We start from the raw sequence: 18,720 nt of genomic DNA on the forward strand, positions 1-18,720 counted from the left end.
AGGTTTCTTGGGATGTTCAGCTCGAGTAAGTGTTTTTTATTCTTTTTGCTTTATATCTTTTACTCGCTTGTTTCTTATTCATCTGTTTTGGCACTAGCTCCAGCCTCGTTGTAAGAAAAGACCACGATGCTCTGTATTTGTTTGTGGGCTTGTTATGCAGTAATGTGTTTAGTTAGATCATCATTCGGTTCTCAAGTCTATAGAAAAGCTTCTCAAGTTTCCCCGGTAAGCAGCTCTGACATGAACAGCATGGTGGAAAGGGGTATATGTGTCTATGTACAGTATGTGTGGCTGTACACTAAAGCCTAGTGGCAGTTTTAAAAAAAATGGGATGAGTCGTTCCACATGTCCCACCCCCACTTCCTGTTTCAATAGGAAATATGCCAAAACACAAAATCGAATCGTGCTCGTTAAGGCACTTCAAGGGGACTTTAATGACAGCATGCACTCGAGCTAGCATGGACTCCATAAGTTTGTGAAAAACCTCATGTTATTTCTTCCTGATCTGAGAATGTTCCAAAAAGCATCTTAAGTGCTTAAATGAACGAAAGGAAATCTGACCTTTAGTACTGTGGCGAGCAGGGCGGGGCCGAGCGGCATCTGGGTAGAGCGATGCGGCGAAGATAATTGGTGAATGAGTTCCACCTGTGTGCCACACCGGTCTCGCGTTCCAGTGAGGGGCGGTGGGAGTATTTAAGGAGAGGAGACAGCGGCAGACGAGAAAAGAGAGACACATGAAGCTGTGTGTGTGTGTGTGTGTTCGCGTGTCTGCGGGGAAGCAGCATGTGAAGTTGTTTTATTTTATGTTTAAGAAATAAATGTCTACGTGTTTGTCAAGCTGGTCTAAGTACAAAACATTTAAAATGTCAAACATTTTTTATTTGATTAGTAACCTAGAAATAAGGGAGATTCGTTCATATTTATTATTCATTTTCTGTCATATTTCTTATTCAATTCTATCCACATTTTTCACAGGCAGCGAAATTACCCATTATGCTTAACCTGTTTTTTCAATGCAGATGCTATAGACTTCCGCTTCACAGCTTATACCCATTCATTCATTCATTCATTCATTACCAAACACTGAAATATTACTAACAATCCCTAAAAGGCTGCGTGTGGACATTCAGTTTTGATGGCAACCTCCGAATAGATAAGTACACAGTCACACACATTTACATTTTACATCTGCACATGTCCTGTATGTGTGTGTGAAAGAGAGAGAGACACAGACATATAGCACACAGAGAGAGAGAGAGAATCCACGTATATGGTAGGGCTGGGCGATATGACGATATATATCATGGCGACGATATAAAGTGTCAACCGATAGAGATTTTGCTATATCATATATATCGCAATATGTTAATATCCATGTGTGCAGCATGGGCTTATTTATCAGTGGGCAGGGCTTCATGTTGAGACTGAGAGAATTGAAGAAACAAAGATGGGGTTTTCCAGCAATGAAAATTTTTCTGTGACTGCCCAAGCAAATTTAATTAACTTCATCGTGCTTTTGGCACTTTAAAAGTGCTAAATATTCTTCTCATCCGACACATGAATGTTTCACGTGACTGTGGCGTGTGTTGTCTCTGGAGCTCCAAAGTGTGCGCAAATCCAGCAGGCTTTCCCATATTTGTGCTCCAGAGACAGAAGAGCTCAGAGCGGGATCACTCTTTTTTGACCCAGAAAACCCCAAATGGAGAACGAAATCTCCACAGAATGGGACGACTCCCAAACAAGTCAATAAAATGAAGAGAAGCTTGTTATTACAACAGGTGCAACATCTGTGGTTTGCACGACGATAATCACATTTGTAATACAAGCAAACTGTTTTACCACATCAAAATGAAGCGTGCGAAAGAATATTATGAAAGCCAAAAGATGAACACAGCATTAATTTGTCATTTATTTAGTTATTTTGTATTTATTTAGCAAAAAGTGATATTTATTTGATATTTATTTTCTCAAAGAAGTGTTTATTTTCATTGGATATTTTTTTTTTTTTTTTTTTTTATGTTTTATTTTCTTTGTCCCAATGCTTTGAGGTGATCTTAAGTTTTTTGAGAAAAGTTTATAATAATAATAATAATAATGTTGGTCAACAAAATTTTAAACTGAAATGTGGCATATTGTTATATTTAGCATTTTGGTAAGGTTGCTTTTTATTTATTTATTTACTTTGATATTGTTTGTCTTGTTCCAAATAAAAAATTTATAATTTATAAAGTATTTAATTCACTGACTGGAGTTCCAAAAAGCATTACAATTAGAGCCTGACCGATATGGGTATTTTTGAGACCGATACCGATTTTAGAGAGGAAAAATTCACAGATTACCGATATGGTGACTGATATAGCTAATTTTTGAGCTGGAATGAAAACAGACCATTTCTATGTGGATTGTGCACCGATTTTGCACCGATATGACTATGCAAAGGTACTCAGAAGGCTGCTTTCTTAAACAAATATTTTTATCAAAGAACATTTGACATTATTATTATACATTGTCAACAAATTCTAGAAATGAACACTGAGAAAATAAAGAATAAATAAAAATACAATTAAAATCAGTACTGTATGTTTAGTATAAGTCAAATGCCCACCATTAAAATAAAGAATAAATAAAAATAAAATAAATAGCTTAATTAAAATTAGTACTGTATGTTTAGTATAAGTCAATTGCTGACCATTTAAATAAAGAATTAAAATACAATAAATAGCTAAATAAACATCAGTACTGTTTAGTATCCGTCAATGGCTGACCATTAAAATAAAGAATAAAGAAGGTGCCTTGCGCCTCGACAGCTGGCGGGTCATCCCCGCCTTCCTCGACCTGGGAGGAGACAGGAGGGGAAAAACAACAACAAAAACAAAATAGGCGAGGGAAAGGCCAACACAGAGCGACAGAGAGAGAGAGAGGAAAGAGAGAAAAAGAAACGCACCGGTTCTCTGATGTTCCGTCGCGTGGTCCTCGATCATTCCTCCACCCTCTCAGGCGGACGGCAGCCGCTCCTCCCCGGGCGGACCGGAGTCAGACCTCCGACCCCCAGTGGACAGAACGCCCCTCCGCGTTCCCGGCATCAAGTGGGGTCACTCCTCCGCCCCTGGCAGAGGCCCTACCACTCCAGGCGATCGGGGAGTCGCTTCCCTTCTCCCTCCGCGTTCCCGGGGGACAGCAGGGCACTCCTCCGCCCCGGCAGCAGCTCCCTCGCTCCAGGTGGTTGGGGAGTCCAGTCCCCACTCGCCTCGCGGATGGCGGTCGTTCCCCGCGTCTGGGTGGTCGGGCTACTCTGTCCCCCGTCGGATGGCAGCGGCCCTCCCCTGGGTGGACGGCAGTGTCAAGGACTCTGTGACGGGCATCCCTCCTCCTTCCTGGGTTTCGGCACCAGTGTAAGGGAGTTCGGTGGAAAGGAGGAGGCGAGAACCTTAATAATTTAATGAACAACTTAACCAAAAACACACAATCATAAACACATCCAGCGCAGGTGCCTATAATTCTCTCTCTCTCGAACTTAGCTTAGTTGTTGCGTAAATGGGCACTGTCACAATTTACACTCTACTAAATATTTGAGCGTTGCACCATTAAATTTAGGTAGGACGTAAACCTACGTATAAACTAAATATATATGGCAGACTCCGACCAGGAGTAACTGATGGAATAAAAATTAGACTCACTTAATGACATCAATGAGCTCATGTTTTGGTTGACAGGCATCAGTCCTTTCGACATATATGATGGTGTTGGCATTTACACTCATTTACATTTACGAGAGAGAGAAAAAAACTAACTTTTAAGCGGCTCTTCAGCATGAAACCATTCAAATGGTGCTGTTTTTAGGGTGCGTCGCCCAGTGTCAAGTTTCAACACATTCAAAATATATATATAGGATATTAAAATGAATAAATGTCTATTTTCCAGCCTGTTGTATTAGTATTTATTTATCACCCCTCATTTATTTTAGATACAGTTCCTATATATTATTATTTACACAGGGCAAATATACTATTTATCAAATCTACTTTTATTACGTATCCTATTTTAATATCTGGAAAACCAGACTTTTAAATATTACATTTTATAAATGCAACGACTGGAATTGTTCGGTTGAAGGGGGTACCAAACTGTGAACCCTGAACAAAACATTTTGGTGAATACATGTTTACTCATTAGCTTCCACTCAGCTGACAACAATGAAAGTAGCTACGTGATTAGCTAGTTAGCTATAAGCTCGTTGTCATGGAGAGTAAAAGATGGACTTTATTTACTTTCCAGCATTGTGTCTCACCAACTAGGCAACAGCAAAGCATGAAATCAACACTCACCACACTCAATCCACCACCACACCGTTGTCTGCTGAGCTGCAAAAAGATGTTCTGATGTTTACCTTTCAATCTGCTACATTACTGACTGCATTGACAAACTATAGCTGGCTAACAGCAAACAGATGTGATAAACATGAGTGACATGGTTGTCAGGGACAGGGTTAATTTTTTATTAACGTTCCAGTATGTATTTCACTAACTACTTAGCAAATTAATGAGAAGAGATCGCTCAAATCCACACCGTTTAACTCCGCCCTGTCTGCAGAGCCACTGTCAGTTCAGAGTCACCTCTGTAAACAACGGAGTCAGAGCACGCTCTGCTGGACAAACTACGCTATGACACCAATTCTAAAGTATTGTTTTCTGCATTATATGTTCTGAAAAAAGTTTTCATATTGGCGCATATCGGTAAAGGCTAATATTGGCCGATAATATCGGCCGACCGATATATCGGTCGGGCACTAATTACAATATGGTTATTTTATATATAAACCAATTTTTATTGAATTTCCAGAAAACATTTACTATATCGAGATATATCGTTATCATGATATAAAATTACTCATATTGTGATATAAGATTTTGGACATATCGCCCACCCCCTAGTATATGATGCGCTAGATTTCATCAGGTTTTTTGTTAAGCACTTCAATATGAAAACATTTAGGGAATCTAGAAATCCTGAACAGATGCTTTTTAAGGTCTGAAAAAGAGGACATGTCTGTGAAAATAGTATGTATGGTCCTGAATACATATACAGTACCTTTTCATTATTTCTGCATTAACAAGTGCCATCTTCTCACAAAGACTGCTGAAAAAATGTTGTCACATACACTCACAGTGCAACATCAGATACGAACATCGTAAAAATTATTAAAATAAAAAACAAATTAGGTGCTTAGTTTATGCGATCTTTCATCTTTCAGGCATTGGCAGTCTTTCGGGGGCAGTCTTTGTACCATTCAATTTCCAGTTCCTTTTAAAGCCACCTGTAGTTGTTATAACACCCACTAACAGCACAAATTCCTCCAGGGCCTCCACTGCTCGCCATCACCAGTAATGTTAGTCTAGCTGATAACAACAACTAAGCGGAAGTGCGGAGCATCCAAGAGGAAGTCTCTCGTCGTAATGGCGTCACCCATGGAGAAGTCAGGAAAAAGATGGATTGTGGATGTGTTCTTTATTTTACATTGTTTAAAATCCTCAAAACTTTGTTTATTTCCAGTTTTAAATTACATTTTAAATCCCAGATTTTCAATGTATACTCAGACTTTTTTATTTAGATCACATTTAGATTACATTTAGATTTATTTTGATTTAGATTACATTTAGAATTTCAGTGTAAATCCATTACCTTGAATGGATTTACACTGACATTATGCAAATACACAAACATTCAGACTGAATGATGGGGCTTTTTTAGTGCATTTTTATAGGTGCTCTTTAAAAAATAAAATGTTAAGCCATTCTGTCACATTCGGAGAGCTCAGCACAGAAAATGCATTTACCATTTCATCAAATAAGCACTTTGGGCTAGGGTCATTTATGAAAGGGAATTGTTATCATAATGTATACATTAATGGCGCATGGCTGAGTATTTAGATTGCAGACAGACCTAAAAAGCCTCTAATTCATAGATATTCCTCCAGAATTCCTCCTTTTGACATTAGTTTACTTATTCATTTAGGGGGCAACATAGGGGCAAGAAAAACTGTTTTATAGGGCTCAAAGGCAAGTTGGCATCACAGTGACCTCTGTTCTAGGTTAAGCCCCATTGTAGATGAGGAGCCTCTTTCTTCCTGTTTAATGGGCTTTGTGTTTCCAAAGGCTAAGATACCTCTGCCATACTAACGGTGGAAAAGTACACTTCATAATACAAAGTAGTCTATAGCCATAAGGAGAGTGGGTATAACAGCATTATAGATATGAATGCTATCAGTCACTATGCAAAGTCAGGTACTATTGGTAGGAAGAATCGAGAAAATGCTTTAGCTATCACGCAAAACCTCACAGTTATCCTCACAATATCGTAATATATTCACAATGGGATATAAAACGAAGTTTTTTTTAATGTATTATTTTGTACGTAACACTTTTCGCCATTACGTTTCCCAAACAAAGACCCTGTCATTAGAGTAGTTTTGTGATCATTCCTTGCCTTGTGACTCTCGAGTATGAGAGCGTTAAGACAGATGTTTTAAACTGCATCTCTGATTTAAACTTCAATAAAGCAAAAATGGCATTTATATCAGTCTATATCAATTTCTGTTAAATAAGTTCGTTAATAGATTAAAACCACTCATTCAATGATTCATTTGAGTCATCAATCAAAAAATTTCACTGACATCTCTGTGCAACATTTTTCATGTATTAAAATGTTTTGGGAAAAAATGTGTAGATAGAAATGGCTGTTTATGTCACTGCATTGTTATATTGATGCATATAACATTCCTGTGTTCATTTAGAGAAGATTTAGTGTGGAAATCATGTCTTGATTATTTTTTAACTAGATCTGTACAGTACTGTATTTTACTTCTTGCATTAAACATTTTTAATGTACTTGGCTACAGTGACTGTTTGGTAGAAATTATTGATTCTTTTGACAATTTCAGAGTTGAAACAGGTTGAAACAAATCGATATTTAACTTTTTGGCTGTATCGACCAGCCATACTGAGTAAAAGTGACTCATAATATCTTGCATAATATCTTTTCATAGAAGTGTTTCTCTTCTCTTCAGTTTAGATGCCTTTGTCTCTGTCATTATATTGAAATTGTTAGCATACAACATATATTTTTATGAAGAAAATGTGATTGCAGGCATGCATGCATTTTTGCACAATGAACAAAAGTAGCTCATCTGAAGCTAATTTAACTGCAGTGGTTCTTAAGGAGCTCTGGATGCTCAAAATGAGTCTTCATTATGATAAAGAAATGGTTGGTTAGCATGGTTGGTTTCATATTAATTATGCATTATGCAGGGGAGCCACACAAACCAAGTGCCGAGAGTTGCTGCTTTAATTTGCTTTTTCAATAGGCTTCTAAATAAGGTTTAGTGAAAGCTATTTTGCAGGTGTCTCTTTGGCTTTGTCAGAATATTCTCTGTTGCCATGGTGCTGTATACATCCTGTTTGGGCTTTTGGGACCATTGAAACACAAAACTCTACTCCATAAGTGATGGCAAACGGCACACTGATCTTAATTCAAATCTCTGTGTATTTAAGGATTGTGGATGCCTGTCTAAGTATGAAAAGCAATTGGATTTAAGATTTAAGTTATAATCTTATTCCAACCCCTTATGGAGTTCTGGAGCTTTATGTAATGCAGCTTGACTGTGATGCACTCAGTGCAGTAAATCAGTGATCCGTCATATTTCCCCTTCAACAGTCTCTGTTTGTCTTAGTTTTACATCAAACTTATTCACTTACTCTCATAGTTAGAGAGATGAATGTAAATGTTCCCAGTGGTCTGTGAAAGCACATCTTATCACTTCAAAACAGGTCTGTTTATTCCCACCCATGCAGACTGTTTAAAGTTCAGGTTCTCTAGTTATTTAATACACACATACAGTACACACTCACTTGCTGAGAAACACACGAATATTTAATCTACAGTATTTATTCCTCTTTCACTCATTCTGGTTAATTCTCTTGTTCCCTTTACAGTTGTGCTCAAAAGTATGTACCATTTTTAAAGAAAAAATGAGTGAGCAGGCAAAACACATTTCTTTTATTTCTTATGCGATTCATATTCAACTGTAGGTTATAACAGAATGGCACAATCATAAAACAAAACATGGCAACAAAGAAAAAAATGAAATGACCCCTGTTCAAAAGTCTGCATACCCTTAGTTCTTAATACTGTGTATTGCCCCCTTTAGCATCAGTGACAGCGTGCAGTCTTTTGTAATAGTTGTCTATGAGGCCTCACATTCTTGCAGGTGGTATAGCTGCCCATTTGTCTTGGCAAAATGCCTCCAGGTCATGCAAAGTTTTTGGTCGTCTTGCATGAACCACACATTTGAGATCTCCCCAGAGTGGCTCGATGATATTAAGGTCAGCAGACTGTGATGGCCACTCCAGAACCTTCACCTTTTTCTGCTGTAACCACTGGAGGGTCAACCTGGCCTTGTGCTTAGGGTCATTGTCGTGCTGGAAAGTCCATAGCGTCCCATGCGCAGCTTTCGTGCAGAAGAATGCAAATTGTCTGCCAGTATTTTCTGATAACATGCTGCATTCATCTTGCCATCAATTTTCACAAGACTCCCTGTGCCTTTAGAGCTCACACACCCCCAAAACATCAGTGAGCCACCACCATGCTTTGCAGTGGGGATGGTATTCTTTTCACTATAGGCCTTGTTGACCCCTCTCCAAACATAGTGCTTATGGTTGTGACCATAAAGCTCTATTTTGGTCTCATCACTCCAAATTACAGTGTGCCAGAAGCTGTGAGGCGTGTCAAGGTGTTGTCGGGCATATTGTAACTAGGCTTTTTTGTGGCATTTGCGCAGTAAAGGCTTCTTTCTGGTAACTCGACCATGCAGCTCATTTTTGTTCAAATATCGTCGTATTGTGCTCCTTGAAAGAACCACACTGTCTTTTTCCAAAGCAGCCTGTATTTCTCCTGAGGTTACCTGTGGGTTTTTCTTTGTATCCCGAAAAATTCTTCTGGCAGTTGCAGCTGAAAACTTTCCTGGTCTACCTGACCTTAGCTTGGTATCAAGAGATCCCCGTATTTTCCACTTCTTAATAAGTGATTGAACAGTACTGACTGGCATTTTCAAGGCTTTGGATATCTTTTTATATCCTTTTCCGTCTTTATAAAGTTCCATTACCTTGTTACGCAGGTCTTTTAACAGTTCTTTTCTGCTCCCCATGGCTCAGTATCTAGCCTACTCAGTGCATCCACGTGAGAGCTAACAAACTCATTGACTATTTATACACAGACACTAATTGCAATTTAAAAAGCCACAGGTGTGGGAAATTAACCTTTAATTGCCATTTAAACCTGTGTGTGTCACCTTGTGTGTCTGTAACAAGGCCAAACATTCAAGGGTATGTAAACTTTTGATCAGGGCCATTTGGGTGATTTCTGTTATCATTATGATTTAAAAAGGAGCCAAACAACTATGTGATAATAAATGGCTTCATATTATCACTATCCTTAAATAAAAGACAGCTTTTTTGCATGATTAGTCATATTTTCAAAATCAATACCAAAATTTCACAATTTTTGCCAGGGTATGCAAACTTTTGAGAACAACTGTATATTAGCTCTGTTTCAAAACCTAGTGAACTGCCTTGCTGCTTAATTTAAATAGGCAGATTTTTTTCTAATGCAGCATCCTAACCATCATGGAACCTCATTGACTGATTTGAAATGCTTTACATAGGCAACAACTCAAGCCATACAAATAGCGTTCCACAAAGGAGACTTGACTCACAATGGATTCCAAAAGAGTTTGACTTTAGAATGTTGCTAAGCTAAAGATGCTATACTCAAATAAGCATAAAACTACAAGCACACACAAGTGTAGGGTAAAATAATAAATTTCTCATTACACTGAACTGTTTTTATTTCTGTACTGAGTGAAATATCTGTTTATTTATAACATTGACATTTCTCTCGCTTCGTCCGCCATTTTGGATTTATCGGGGTGAAACATTCTGGGATTGTGTTCTCTGTGAAGGATACTTGCAATGCTGTCTTTATAATTTGGGCAAAATAAGGTATCTAAGGAGGCAGCCTAATTAAGGTGCCTTTTGAGAATTGTTCTAATATTTCCTCTCCTTCTGTGAATTTCCCCCTCTTCTTTCTGTCATCCATTGCCACCTGTCAACCTGCAGCCTGCTTTAATATCAACATAATTTTTCATCCTAATAATGAAATGTGCAAACATCCCCACATTCCTCACTTCATGCTGTATCAAATGACAATGCTGGCTACTGTTAAATCCTGCTTTACATCTATGCCAGTCACGAGATGACATTTAAACCCTTTCGATTGAACAGTACCCAGAGGGCTTTTGGAAGGTATCATGGGATGCTGCATTTAATTACAATGCAATTTATTTTATTCTTCGCTATTTAACATTCTGCGACTCATTAGAGGACAAGTATGAAGAGAAATCACCCTTTATTGTAAAACCCAGACTCTCTGTCAACACTTTGATGAATAGCATCTGAAATTGCATGTAGAATTACCTCACAAGCTGCAACTGTTGATCAATTTGTTAGGCTGAAAAGAAGCTCCATAAATCACCACCTCTTCTCACATGAATTGATCAAATCAGGCCTGCAATGTGAATTCAGATGCTTAGTAGTTTCGGATGCCATAATGAAGAAAAGGCTGCTCTGAGTGGAACGAAGACTGAAAAAATGTAGCATAATGCTGCCTAACTCTTCTTCCCTGCCCGACTTTCTTTCATCTGTGATCAGTATGTAAAAATATTCCCCCTGTTCCTTAAGGACAGGGTTTTGCATGCCTACTTTGTTAAAGTACTGTTTGATCATAGTGAACAGGTCAGGCTGCATGGTTCCTGACTAATTTGGCTTTGAAAGGAAGATTTGGGACCATATCATTGATCTTCAGAATCTCCATTGACTCCAGTAAAAGGTTAGATAGTTCAAGTATCAAGCTCACAGCTGTGTGCAAAAAGAGGCCTTGATCTCCTTTCCCATACTGATGTGTACTGTAGATCATTGTTATTGCTTATGTCAGCATTATCAAGCTTTCCCTTGGCAGGTACAATGCAGTAAATGCAAACAATATAGTCAAATCATGGTTCGCAGTTTGTGTTGAAAGTCATGGTTGTGTCTAACTTACACAAGCAAGAGTGCCGTTATTCTAAATATCAGTTCTGCTGTGATTCCGGACTGATCTCACTGTGAATTCGACAAAAGTAGGTCGAAAGTTCTTCAGTTGAAATCAGTCTTACCGAAATTCGAAACATTGCCCCCAGTTGCGGAAGCTGGAAGTGTTGTTGAACATATAGGCATGTGTGAGCTTCAGTTTCCACAGTGAAATGTCCACAGAGTGGCATCAAAAGTGAGTTGTAAAGCGATTTGTTTTTAGTTGTAAATGATGTAATACAGTCAAGAGCAATGCTTATTATTAGCAATGCACAATTTCTTTATCATAATGAAGACTCATTTTGAGCATCCAGAGCTATTTAAGAACCATACACTGTAACCCAACCCTAAGCCTAACCTTCAGTGGAGTAAAAATGTTATCTTAGAGGATAAATGAAACCTCCAAATGGCGCTCATCATTAATTATGTGAATGTGATTACTTAATGGTTTCCATTGGACCAGAATCCATGTCTCTGAAGCAGCTCACACAAGATGCTGCTGTATCAATAGTACCACAGGAAAATGTAAACACATTTGAACTGATGCAAAGATGTCTGATGGTGCTTGTCATTAACACACAGAATTTGGTTGATATCAGGGTACCATATTCAATACAACAGTACAGGAAAGTTATCAGGAAGTTCTATCAAGAAGCTAGTATCGAGTAACTTATATCTTAGACACAATATGACCAGTTATTTTGTCTATTTTTTTGCTCCGCTAATGAAAGTAGTGGCAAACAAAACCAAAGTAAGATTGTCAGAGACTGATAGCTTGTCTGGAACGGCATGCACACAGACAAGTGTCACTCCTGGAACACTTGTCCAATCAATGAAGATGAAATTCTTAATGAATTATTATATCTGCAATCACATAAATAATGTATAATGTAACATTTTCAGTAGTATTAGCTTCTGTGCTAAATATTTAAATGTGCACTTGCACTTTTCTACATGAAGTGCACGTCAACATTAGCACTTCCCTCACTTGAGAAAAGTTAATTTTAACTGACAGTGCTTGTCCTCTATAATGCACGTTGTGTGAGAAATTTACTACTGGTGTGGAACTTAACCAGCTTAGATTGTCTGATTTGGTTCCAGGTCATGATATTGCTTCAATGACAGTGTGCAGTTCAAACATTTTTTTATAGCTTTTCCAGTAAGATGAAAGAAAAATTTAACTACTGTATGGTGAGTTTGCATTAATAAGAGTAAAACAGCGTGCAATATTCAATGTCAGCTGAAGGCACCTAGGGGTTCCGATGTTTGATCAGACGCTAATCAATTGTGAATGCAGCATGAAAGGCGTGAGTGCCATTGATTTTGCTCTTCTGCAGAGCACGGCAAACACTGAGTTTTAAAAGCCACTTTCCAAATAAACAGCCACACCAGTGGGGGTTGTAATAGGAAATTGAATGCCACATTTCAAACAGTTTCATCAGACTTTACTCTCCTGTTGCAATGAAGGACTATACGCACTATAGAGCAGCCTGTGAATGAATGCGGTTGTAAATGGTCTTTTAACCACTGAGACAGCTTTACTTGCACTACAATTGTCAATTTGTTCATGTATCTTCAACTGCAGTGCAGTGTTTTTAATAATGCTGCCGTGCTTACATTTTTGTTAGCACTTTCTCAACTTCAATGTGGTTTTGTCAAACTATGCGTGTCCTCAATTATTAATGCATTCATGTAACAGCACAAATACAGAGACGTACCCCATATACAGCTCTCAAGCAGTGTACTGTTCACAGAGGTCAATTATTCTACAATTATACACTGTAAAAAATGTTTTCATCATTCTAGCCACATGTTTGTTTCCTTCCGTTTAACCTGTCATGATAATTTCTCTTTCTACTCAGTTTTATGAGTTTTCAGTGTTTCAATTCGGTTCAGTAATTCAATTCAAAGTGGTTGAAAAACTTTACCAATTAAAATTATGTTTCAAATTTTAGTTTTTGGACATTTTGCACACGGTACAACTGTTGAATTTTGTGAATTAATTGGTCAAAATGATGGAAAAAGCATACATTTTTAGATGCTTGGTCAAAAGCATCTGCCAAACAAACTAATGTTAACACAATCTTGTTCTCTGATCTGATCTCTATTTTTCTGCTCTTTCATCTTTTTGCCATTTTGGAAGCCTGTCTCACAGAGAATTAATTTGTCAGCCATCTGGGTCTGACCCTGAGAAAATGAGTTGACCTCAATCGTTTAACCTTGTTTACTTGTTTTTGGTTTATGTCCAAGTATTGGCTTAAATTGAATTTAAGAATCTGTGTGGCTGTAAATCTGGCTCTTTCAGTGGTTCGTTGAGAATTTGTTCAGGTTGAAATACTACACACAAACAGTAGAGATCTCAAAATAAGATGCCAGTATTTAATTTAAATTTTTTTTTTAGATTCTTTTTTTTTTTTTTTCAACAAATAAAATTTGACAAAGAGAGCACATTAGGCTTCATCTAACAAATCCCCTCTAATACCCCGGAGAACTGGCCTTCCAACCTCTATGGGTTAGGACTGAGGGAATTCAGAACAACTTTGTTTATCCTGCATTCTAAGAGAAAAAACTTTAATGGGGAAACTGACCTGAATTCCAATGTGTATATTAATTATTATATACCATGCCTATGAACTCAAAAACTATTTCACAATGGTATGCTTTAATTGGCACTATTATCCCGCAAAATTACACTGGATTTAGATACACATGGGATGAAATTGAAAGGAATTTGACATTCTGGCCAATATAGGAACTACTGGGCAATTGGAGCAACATATAGTGGGCAAAAAATATTTGGACACTTTTGGACTATTTAAACATACTCTTTAAAACACACTGAAAAATATATAAATGCGATTGCATTATAGCAAAATATCAAAGCAAGTGGACAACAAATCCGACAACAAATGATGCTAGACCTTTGCAATTTCAGGAATTTTAAACAACTAGTACCATTTTTAGTGGATGTTTGTCAGTCAGTGGTATGACTGACTTAAAAGCATTCAGGTCAAGCAACAGATCTTCAAGTCACTAAAACAAAATAACTAGTTGAAAATAGATTGAAATATATTGTACTGCAATATGATATGATTGAACTGTGCTTTAAAGTTATTTATTTAGATGAAATGTATTTCCATTACACGTTACATTATCCATGATACCTGCTAAACTATCCTGAACAGCTGGCATACAAAGCAGGAAGGTGATTTTTTTTAAAAAGCAGCAAATACACCGAGGGTCATTTCTGCACTTATCAATAAATTGCATTGTTTACATACTCATCTTTAATCTGCTGTAACCCTAAAGGCAAAAGCAGACATGAGAGGATGCAGTTTCTTTGCACATACTGTAGCAGGGTCTGCAGAAACATTTTCATAAATATTTTCCTTTTTATTATGTACTGGGAGATATCTAAATTAAGAATCTCATGTGATTTGATAGAAATAAAACTGGTGAGAATTCAGTTGTGAGTAACAGTTGCAAAGAACAGCCTAAAGATTTAAGTTTTGCAACATCTAAAAAACATCCTGAGGCAAAGGGCTATTTGGCGCTTGATGGTTGCTGTTTGCCTCCTGTGTGTTTGGTATGTGTTAGGGACAAAACAATGAGCTGAACTGAAATAATCCACTTTTCGTCTGACCAAAATAGGGCTATTAGCTTCATCTCCCCAGAGTACAGTCTATATTATCACCCAGTCTATTTAAGCAATTCAGATAACACATCATTTTGATTTTTCTGTAGCTTCTGTAATATGTGTATTACAGTACGTCATTATAAGAAGTGTTTTAAAAGTATACCTGCCCTATAAAATCATGAAACTATGTGTACTAATGCACTACATATATGTTATTCTTTTAGTGGCATCCCTGGGAAGAACTGTGGTACAATTATTCTCACAGCCGAGGAACTAGGAAACTGCAGGGTAAGTTAGCACTTAAATTTTTCCTCCAAAAAATTGTTTTATTCTGAGATAATTGTTTTTCTAGCCTGCTCTCTTCAAAATGCTTGCAACTATTCAGAAGGGAAAACCTTTACTGAAATGTTGTACTTTATGATAAAAATGCCATCTTTTTTACTCTTAAGGTGAGACCATTCACTGCCCAAGGGCTAAATATATTATTCCTGAAATGTACTCAAAATATGGCTGAAAATGTCAGAATATTTAAGTTATCTTCACAGACAAAGTGGGAAAAACAATTTAAAAAACCATTTGAAATGGTTTTTACCATTTCAATTCTACTGACACAATATTATTAACTGTTCTTCCCCCTTTGCCCAGCCCTCCAGTAGACCATCAGAGGCATAGTGTAATAAGAGAGGCCATATTCACAGACAGGTTTATATAATTATATTTATTCCTAATGTGTAGCTTATACTGGGAACATTAATTATTAAAAGGCCCTTTTACTATGGCCATTTACTTTATCTTTGCCATAAACTAAATGAAGGCTCGAACATGGGCTGATGAAGTAGTTAGACTTTAATGGCCTGACAAGCTATTGCACAAAATTACAAAGCATTTCAGTTGTGAACATTGCCGCATGATTGCCCATTGTGTACTGTGAGAGCTTTTAGAACTAGTACAAAATGAAAGCTTTGTCTGTCTCCCTTGTTATCCTCTATGAGTAAGACTACATTCCAAAAGTATTTCAAGACTTAATTCCTATTGCATCAAAGAATCATGGAATTGGCAACAAAATTTTACACAATTGAATGTTGCAGTCACTGGTGTTACAACTGCAGCTCTGAGTGAAGGTAATCTGGGTTTCTTTAAGCCCCCAAAGTGAAAAACTGATTGTTTGGCCTCTCTCAATGTCCATTTCAAGGGTGACAATGTCTCTGAATTCCACTTCAAAGACCTGCGTGCTCAGCTGTCATTTCCTACTTTCCTGGGGATGTCCTTAGAAAGCTGAAGGGCTTTGGACACTTTTCTAACATGCTTCTTGTTTCAAGGCATGCATTGATCATTTGTTTTAATAACAACACAATAGCCAAAAGAACTGGAGAGACTTGTGTAATCCAGCATCTAATATTTTACTTATTAATTTTTAATTTGTCCTGATGTGTCAGTCTTGATTGCTTCTACATACAAAAGGGAACCGATAAAACACAGTGGATAGCACTAGATGGGTGAGATAAGAGACTTATTATAAATGGGAGAAATAGCCTGGAAAAATGATAAGCATTAAAATGCTAATTTAGAGCATTAGTTTACATCTGGGTTTATATATAGTTCTTTGCAGTGGCATTTTCTCAGAGGAGGCAAAAAATTCAGGTAAAAGAATAATCAACTTTACATAAATAAAACAAATAAAATTTTAGGAAATGTGAGTTCAAATAATGTGGATAGCACATTGTTGTATTGTATTGTGAAACTGTATTATAGTATTGTTAATTGTATAGTATTGTATGCTTATTAACAGTGTAAGATAAAATTTATTTATTTTGCCTTCCCATACAAACATTGTATATGTGGCAATGAACATACAGTATATACACTCACTGAGCACTTTATTAGGAACACTATGGCCCTAATAAAGTGCCTGACGTGATATTCTGCTGTTGTAGCCCATCCACCTCAAGGTTCGATGTGTTGTGCATTCTGAGATGCTATTCTGCACACTACAATTGTAAAGAGTGGTTATCTGAGTTACCATAGCCTTTCTGTCAGCTCAAACCAGTCTTGCCATTTTCTTTTGACTTCTCTCACCAACAAGGCATTTACATCCACAGAACTACCGCTCAATGGATGTTTTTGTTTTTGGTACCATTCTGAGTAAACTCTAGAGACTGTTGTGCATGAAAATCCTAGAAGATCAGCAGTTACAGAAATACTCAAACCAGTCTGTCTGGCACCAACAATCATGCCACGGTTGAGATCACTGAGATCAAATTTTTTTCCCATTCTGATGGTTAATGTGAACATTAACTGAAGCTTCTGACCCGTATCTGCATGATTTTATGCACTGCACTGCTGCCACACGATTGGCTGTTTAGATAATCGCACGAATATGTAAGTTTCAGGTGTTCCTAATAAAGTGCTCAGTGAGTGTATATAAAATTGTAGTTTATATATTTGGGCATATATGTAGGGTACATATTTAAATTAAATGTGCAAGTATGAATATACATATTATAAGCCTATTTTTTTCTCTCCATATTTTTGAGATATATCAGATTTCAGAATGGGTTTAATCTGAAAACTATGTAAACATCAAATGGAATTAATATACGAATTTACATTGAACTAAAAAATAAAATAAAAATGATCAAACCCTGAGACGGTACTCTCAGGCCTCCTCATTTTAAAAGTCCATCACACGACACTGGCTCTTTGGACTCATAAATATACAGTAGGTGGTCGTAGGTTAACCTTCATGTTCTGTTGAGACTGACTTTATTTGTGTTTGGGGATCCAGAGATCCCAATGATGTATGTGTACAAATAATAATCTTAATTTCAAAATTAACCTCTTATTTCTCTTCAAATATTTTAATATATTTCTATGACCAAGGTAAAGCAAAGTAATCAGATACTGTATTATTGAAGCTTTATCCCTCTGTTTTACCAGATTACCTAACACTTGTTAAAATACATTAACAGAAATGAAAATAAATAGTTGCCAGGAGTGTATTTCTACTGTGTGTATACCAGCCAAAGAATCATTACATGTGAAAATTAATCGATTGTATATATGGGGTCTCTGAGACCATGAACACACATGTAAGTAATGTAGTATTTATCATGGAGAAAGGTTGAAGCATTTTATCAAATTGAAATTCTGTTTATAAACAGTTCTCAAAATATTAGGAAAATTCATGAAGTATTAACCTGATACTTTAAGCTATCACTCAGACCCCAAACAGAACATGAGTGTTAAAACCATGCATTGCTTGTACTGGCAGAGAAAATAGTTTCTAACTCTATTCTTCTAATGTCTTTATTATGTCCTCTCTCTGGAATATACCAAAAGGGCAGTTTACTGTTTCTTCTCTCTGCCTAGTAAAGTTTACTCTGTCACTGGTGATAGTACTCATTATACATCTGAAATAGCAGCCCAGAGTAAATTACAGCTTTTCTGGGTTGTAAATCGCTATCTTGCGTTGACTACAGGCTCAAATACTCTTGCACACACACACAAACAAAAGATTGCTCATTTGAGCGGTGGATTGCACACATCCACAGGGCAACTCAGGCTCATTTGCAATGCTCAAAAAGCTTTTCCCTCTGTGAGGCTAATATATTAGTACATCTCTGTCTGATATTTATGCATTTGGATGGGTGAATAAGGTACATCAAAAGATTTTACAGGATGTTATGAAAGGCTTGGGTTTGATCAGGTACATGCAAAAGAACAGCACCCTTTGGCTTAATAGAGGGAAAAAGGATTGTATATGTCTCCAAAAGTCTGTTTCTAGGAAGTTACCCAACCAAATTACTTTCAATGACAAGAAAAAGTCTACAAATCCAAAATAGTGATGATGTATCTTCTCCAAAGTACAGTTTAGATAAAGAGAGGCAACTTTCACTATGACAAACTATC

At 37.1% G+C, this 18,720-nt stretch overlaps 1 protein-coding gene across 1 annotated transcript in view; it reads left to right on the plus strand.

Moving 5' to 3' along the window:
- The window catches only part of cpne5a (copine Va), a 131,923-nt gene that overhangs the window by 37,872 nt on the left and 75,331 nt on the right, over window positions 1-18,720 (plus strand). The window contains exon 7 of the mRNA XM_051652479.1: window positions 15,036-15,099. Within this exon, the coding sequence (XP_051508439.1) occupies window positions 15,036-15,099 (64 nt within the window). The remainder of the gene's footprint in view (window positions 1-15,035; window positions 15,100-18,720) is intronic.

The sequence above is a fragment of the Myxocyprinus asiaticus genome, chromosome 24, assembly GCF_019703515.2.
Source record: "Myxocyprinus asiaticus isolate MX2 ecotype Aquarium Trade chromosome 24, UBuf_Myxa_2, whole genome shotgun sequence".
Taxonomy (NCBI): domain Eukaryota; kingdom Metazoa; phylum Chordata; class Actinopteri; order Cypriniformes; family Catostomidae; genus Myxocyprinus; species Myxocyprinus asiaticus.